At 45.1% G+C, this 7,063-nt stretch overlaps 1 protein-coding gene across 1 annotated transcript in view; it reads right to left on the minus strand.

The window, feature by feature from the left end:
* Window positions 1–5,439, minus strand: part of GXYLT1 (glucoside xylosyltransferase 1) — a 51,844-nt gene extending 46,405 nt beyond the window's left edge. The window contains exon 1 of the mRNA XM_003793540.3: window positions 5,144–5,439. Coding sequence (XP_003793588.1) covers window positions 5,144–5,355 — 212 coding nt within the window. The 5' untranslated portion in view covers window positions 5,356–5,439. The remainder of the gene's footprint in view (window positions 1–5,143) is intronic.
* Window positions 5,440–7,063: the final 1,624 nt, after the last annotated feature.

Genomic DNA, 7,063 nt, shown 5'->3' on the forward strand with positions numbered 1-7,063 from the left:
TTCAGATTAGCCAGGTATAGTGGTATGCACCTGTGTTCTCAACTACTGGAGAGGCTGAGGCAGGAGGATCACTTGAAACCTAGGAGCTAAACACTACAACAAGCTATGATTGTGCTACTGCACACTCCAGCCTGGCTAACAGACTGAGACCCTGGCCCTCCCACCCCCCCAAAAAAATTCTATAAAATAATGTTAAAAGAAATTAAAGAAGGCCTAAATGAATGGAAGAGAAGAAAATAGAAGCTTCCCAATTAATTAAATCTGCAGAAGCTAGCACAAAGAGAAATGTATAAACCACTCTCCTTACAAACAGAGTGGGAGAAATATAAATAATAATCAAGCAGCAGTATATTAATAATGTACTTTGATCAGTAGAGCTGACTTAAGAAATGAAAAGGTGGCTCTCAGTGCCCATAACACAGTGCTTAGGGCACCAGCCACATACACTGAGGCTGGTGGGTTCGAACCTGGACTCGGCCTGCTAAACAACAGTGACAATTGCAACAACAACAAAATAGCCAGGCATTGCGGTGGGCACCTGTAGTCCCAGCTACTTAGGAGGCTGAGGCAAGAGAATCACTTAAACCCAAGAGTTTGAGAATCCTGCAAGCTGTGACGCCAGGACCCTTTACCCAATCGACATAGTGATACTCTGAAAAAAAAAAAAAAAAAAAAAAAAAAATATAGATTCCTGGACCCCAATGCCAGGTCTCAACAGGAGCCCAAGGACCAGAATTTTTCTGAGGTTAGAAATCAGAAAAAAAAAAAATTAACATTTAAATTACCAAAACAATCATATTAGCTATAATTTTGTTGTGCCTGGCTTCATATCAGGTAATTTATACCACCAGCTATGTCATTTCAATTTATATCTGACAAGGAAATGTGCTCAAGGTCAGCACAGAAAGTGAGCAGCAAAGCTGTGGACTCGAGTGACAAACTCTTACTCTTCCCACTCTTTAAACTCTCAGTAAATAGTGTTCGCAGGATCCAGCAGAAATGAGAACTCAGTGACCTAACCAGATGAGACTCATGAAGGGCAGAGTGAGTCCAGAATCACGTCAGGGTAATGTTTAGTGGTTTCCTGACCGCCCACTACCACTACTGCTGTTTAGCCACAAGTGAAATCTGATAGTCACTGTCAAGACTGACCCGTGAAATCTGAGAATGTATTCACCCCAAGTAGCTAAAATGCATTAAGTCCCAAAATGGTATAATGCTTCTGAGAAGTACTAAGGCCTGGTAACAACAACTGCTTTCTACTGACCTTAATTCAGTCGGTCCATAAGAAGTGGCTTGAAAGAGTCTTTCTGGAAGAGCCACTGCCTACCCTCTCCTTTGAGCACCACTCTTCTCCAACACCAATCATATTATCCTGTCTGCCTATGGATGTGCAAGTGGCACAGAGCCAGCAAATCAGAGGTCCTCATTCCAGGTACACTGACTGGTCCACAGATGGGTATGCAATCCTAGCAAATCCAATTGCAGCCTTCTCTGGGGGTTTCTATGTGAGATTAGAAAAGGAAACCTGCAAGGAACAGAAGGACCCCACGAATAAAGCTTGTTTACAGTGGAATAGAGTCCTTAAGGTCCCTGGAGCTGCCAGGTTATCTGCAGCTTTCCCTTCAATTCTGTTCTTTCCAACAACCCATATGAGCCTATAAATATCCACTTTGTTTAAGATGGTTTTATTTGGTATTAATCAATGACAACTAAGAATTCTATTACAAATTTAAGTAAGGTAATCCAATGCACAGCATAGTGGCTACAGTTAACAATACTGTAATGCATACTTGAAATTTGCTAAGATAGTAAATCTTTAGTGTTAAAAAAGTTAATATGAGAGGATGAATGTTAACTAGTTTAACTGTGGTAATCATTTCACAATGTATGTATATCAAAGGATCCCACTAGGTGCCTTAAACATACACAATTTCTATCTGTCAATTATATACCAACAATACTGAAGGAAAATTATGTAATTATATACATTTTACAAGTGAGAAAATTAAAGCACAGAAATGACATAATTTGGTAAAAGGTCTTATAATAACCACAGCCAGCATGAAAATAAAGATTTGCTTCACTCTAAGACCTACATATAGTATTTTCTGATTACTGATTTAATAGCTTCAAACAAAATACGCTAATTGATGAACAATTTTAGTGAAAAATTGTCCCTATCACTTTAAAGTTCTTTGAGAATTTAGAAGGACTTAGCAAGGTGGTTCATGCCTGTAATCTTAGTTCACTTATGGTGAGCTAACTTAAGGGCTCACTTAAAGCTAGGAGTTCAAGAGCAGCCTTAGCAAAATACAGAGACTCTATCTCTATATAAAAGTATCCAGGACTGGTGGCATATACCTAACACCCAGTTACTTGGGAGGCAGAAATTCCTACCAGGAATTCAAGGTGACAGTCCAAATTGGGTGACAGAGTGAAATCCTGTGGCTTAAAAAAAAAAAAAAAAACAACTTCGAAAGACCCAACTTAAGTATTTAATTGTCATGGAATTCTGTGCAATAAATATATTTTTAAGAAGATTTGACCCATAGAACCTATTAGATATAAACCTAGATCCCATATTCCCATTTTCTAAATGAGAGAAGTAATAGTTGTAATCTTTCAAGTAAGATGGCATCAAAAAAGAAAAGAATGAGGCCAGGCGTGGTGGCTCATGCCTGTAATCCTAGCACTCTTGGAGGCTGAAGCACTCCTGCTTGAGCTCAGGAGTTCCAGATCAGCCTGAGCAAGAAGGAGACTCTATCTCTAAAAATAGCTGGGCATTGTGGCAAGTGCTTGTAGTCCCAGCTACTAGAGAGGCTGAGGCAAGGGAATTTCATGAGCCCAGAGTTTGAGGTTGCTGTTAGCTGTGACGCCACGGCACTCTACCAAGGGCAACAAAGTGAGAATCTGTTTCAAAACAAAAGAGAGAAGAATGCAATGAGACTCAAGACTTAAAGAACAGAGGACTTGTCTCTTAGCTTGCCTCATCGCCCCCACTGCCCACTGAGCTTATCTTTCTTTATAGAAATAGCTCTTGTACAGCAATCAAAAGATACAGTTTCTAATCTTTTCCAATTTCTGATGCCCTTTAGATCTTAGCTAAATAATTTATACATAGAAAGAGACAACTAGAAATACCTACTTCAATTGCATGGTAGCCAAAAAAGTTGATTTAACTCTATGAGATCTCTATAGAGATGTTATAAATGGTATCTAAAATAATCAGCCCTGGTGGCCTAATAGATAAGGCACTGGCCTCCTTTAAATAAAAAGACTGCTGAGGTCTTAGGAACTTGCCCAACCTTAATCAAATCATAGGGTAAAACTGTGACAACCTAGCTTCCCATGTAGTTCCTCTGCCAGAAGTCTCCTCACTCATGCAAATGTGGTGAAATGTTAATTACCACATATTTATATAGACTGGTACACCTTTAGTTTTAACTTGGATATACATCATCTAAGTAAAGATAATTTATAAAACTGTCATGAAGTATCTGACAGTGCTAAAAATTAACATTATGGTATCAAACTGATATGCTAATATCATAGTGTAATTAAAGTATGTGTTATTGCTACCTTACATCTCTATCCAAGATAAAATAACTCCTTTTCCATACCTCCTTTTTTAATCTTCCATAATTGTAACTGCTTCACAATAACATAATAGGTCATGAACAGTTCAGCTCCCACCTGTCATTTTTGTATGAGCTCATTAAAGTCTTCAGTCACTGCCTCTCCCAGGACAGATAACTAAGGAGTGATAACCTGGCTCTGGAAAGTAGTTCTGCTTTTAATAGTTCTGGCTAGTGCTGACTGAATATAGAGCCCTGAAATAGGAAAATATCCTGCGTGTAATCAGATCATGGGGTAAAAACGTGACGATCCACCTTTCCACACTGCACATCTACTCAGACTTCCCACTTTCGTTCTGGAAATGACCATCAACTCTCAGAATGATGTTAAACAGCCGCCTACCGCTGACCTCTACTATCTCTGCTATCAAAGCAGCATTTACCTCTCATAGGGAGCATTTCAGGTCCTTCCCAGAGAGGTGCCCACCAACAGAGGGGTCCAGGTTTCAAGGCACTGCAAATGTTTAGATTTTACTAAACAATGACGAAAACATTCTGATAGTACACTTCCATTTAAATCTCACGTGGAGGCTCAGCGCCTAAGGCGCCAGCCACGTACACCTAAGGTGGCGGGTTTGAATCCAGCTCGGGCCTGCCAAACAACAGAGACGCTGCAACCAAAAAATAGCCGGGCGTTGTGGCGGGCACCTGTGGTCCCAGCTACTTGGGAGGCGGAGGCAGGAGACTCGCTTGAGCCAAGGAGTTGGAGGTTGCTGTGAGCTGTATGCCACGGCACTCTACCCTGGGGGACAGCCTGAGGCTCTGTCTCAAAAAAATAAATAAATAAATAAATCTCACGTGGATTCCATCTCTGGCAGTGATGTGTGCAAATCCCTCTAAGTCATTATGCTGCTTTTAAAATACCCATTTCTCAGGGAAAACAGCTCCATCCCACCTCACAAGACTGAGCATGATTAAGTATCGCTCATCTTAATCTTCTGTAAGTTTCAGAATAACCCATATATTTCCAAAAGAAAAATTCACAACTTGTATTAACGACACGTCTAGATTTAACTAACCGCGGCCAAAACTGAAAACTGTAAGCGTTGACACACGAAAATTAGCTGGCCCTTTCACCAAAGGAAAGGGTTCTCTTCCCCCGCTACCCCCCGCACTAGGGAGCCTGCCTGATGTTTAAAATAAACATCAACTTGAATGCCATGGAGAGGGAATTCACACTAACCAGAGAGCAATAAGGCTTAGGTAGGCAGTGAATCCTATCTTCAGTGAATCCTTTAAAAAAAAAAAAAAGTTGAAAATTAACTTCCCATTGTTTTAAAGAGCACGCAAGGACTGGGTCAGCAGACAGACAGACACACACACACAATGTGGGATGCTTTCAAGCGGGAGCAGCGCACGGTTCACCCTGGGCTTGAAGAGACGGAGGGAAATGACTGAAGGGGTTAGAGACGGCGGCAAAGAAGCGGGAGGCGCGGGACCGACGGCGAGCAGCGGGCCCAGGCCCAGCCCCGCGCCCCCGCCCCGAGACCTGGAACGGCCCGTACCTGTCCGACCGACCGGGATGCGTCGAGGTGCCCGCGCCTCTCACGGCGCCGCGCCCGCCGCCCGCGAGCCAGGAAGCCGCTGCGGCCTGCGGCTTCCCGCCACCGCCGCCCGCCCCTTCCTCCAGGGACACGGCGAGCTGACTGAAGGCGTAGAGGAGCGAGCAGAAGCCGCAGGCCAGACACAGCACCACGACGCGCAGGTAGCGCCGCATCGCCCCGGCCGCGCTCCCCCGACGCCGCCGCCGCCGCGCCCGCCAGGGCGAACTGGAGCGGAGGGAGCGGCAGCGCGCAGTCGCCGGCGCAACAAGTTCCTCCGCCGCCGCCGCCTCGCGTCCTCTCCGTTCGTCCCTCCCTCCCCCGCCCACCACCTAGGCCAGCGCAGCCCCGGCGCCCCAGCCGGCCAACAGCCCGCCCGGAAGCCTGGACACCGCCTCCGCCTCCGCCTCCGCCCCCGCGCCCCTGGGCCCAGCAGCGACGCGGCCCCGCCTCTCCCCCGGGGGCGGGAGCGGCCGCGCGCGCCGGCGCACTGAGCGCGGGACGCGGCCGGCCGGGGTGGGGGGACGCCGACCCGGGGCGGTAACGCCTGAGCCCGGCGACTCTGAACCGCAGAGAGGGGGAGTGTCGGGAAAAGAACAGGGCTCTGGAGTCAGTTGACCTACATTCAAATTATGGTTCTTCCACGAGGTCGTTCGTGACGTAGACCAGGCTAAATCTCTCTGAGCATGGTTATTTTTCTAGAAGGGAGATGCTATCTTCACCGTAGGGTGACTGTAAAGATTAAATTGTTTAACGCACGAGAAAACGCCTACAATTCAAGAAGTCACTCTCCCAGTCCAAACTCCTTGTTGTCTAAGTTCCTATGATATTGTCTGTGTGAGCATTTTGAGCCGTGTCGTCTTCTCTTTAATGTTGTTTCATATAGTCCATCTTGCCTCGCAAAAGGCTAAGTGCCTCTAAGGCCGGGGCCTCCCTTTTGCCCTTTGACCTTACTCATAACTCATTTGCATGTCCAGAACAGTATTAGTTTTCTCCCTAAAGAGCTGCTTCCCCATTTCTTCTTCCTCTTTCCCAGCTGTTCCCACTGCATTCATCTACCCTTTAGAGAGCACTACTATGTGCTAAAGCACTAACTGGTCCTACCTAAGTGGACCACGACACTTATTCACAACGACACAGACATTAGGGTGGATCGAGGCCTGTCTGGGTGTGGGCACACATACAAAGAAGCAATCCGTTCTACCTACAAGTGTGGTCAAAAGAGACATCGTAGCAAAGATAGCTCTGGAGTGTTGAGTAGGGTAAGGGAAGTAATTCAGGCTGAGGGATCGGTGAAGCAAGCTCTTGTGTTCTAAGAACTGTGCGAAGTTTGATACCACCAGCTAAGTGAGGACAAGACCAGCTAAGTGCAAGAGAGGCTATGATGAGCGATAAGACTGTACAAGTAGAAGGAGTCAGGTATCTCAGTGCTTTGTTTAGCACACGGAGGAGTTTAAACTTTCTCTCCAGACAATGGTGAACTGTTAAAGTATTTTTAAGTAAAGAAGTAACACGATCATATTTGCATTTTAGAGAGCAGATTCTGGCTGTAGGGTGGAGCTGGAACAGTGATGAGAAAGACAGCAGCTCGAGCACCCAAAAATCAGGGGAAAGAGGCTTAAAAACACCTGGGCACGTGTGCACGCACACACACATTTCATGGAGAAAAATCATGCTATTAAACTGCTGAAATTGCAGCTAGGACACGGAAAAGTTTGGCCTTGAAATACAAAGTGGAGAAATGCCTACAACACAGTAGTAACTCTTCGTTCCCTATGCCAAAACAGTGCTGGCTCTGTGACCATGAGAAAAGTCACTAAACAAACAAGGCTCAGTTTTCCCTACAAGGATTAAATTTCTTGCCTTACCTGAAAAAAAAAAAAA

Source organism: Otolemur garnettii, unplaced genomic scaffold (assembly GCF_000181295.1).
Source record: "Otolemur garnettii isolate 467f Iridium unplaced genomic scaffold, OtoGar3 scaffold00070, whole genome shotgun sequence".
NCBI lineage: Eukaryota > Metazoa > Chordata > Mammalia > Primates > Galagidae > Otolemur > Otolemur garnettii.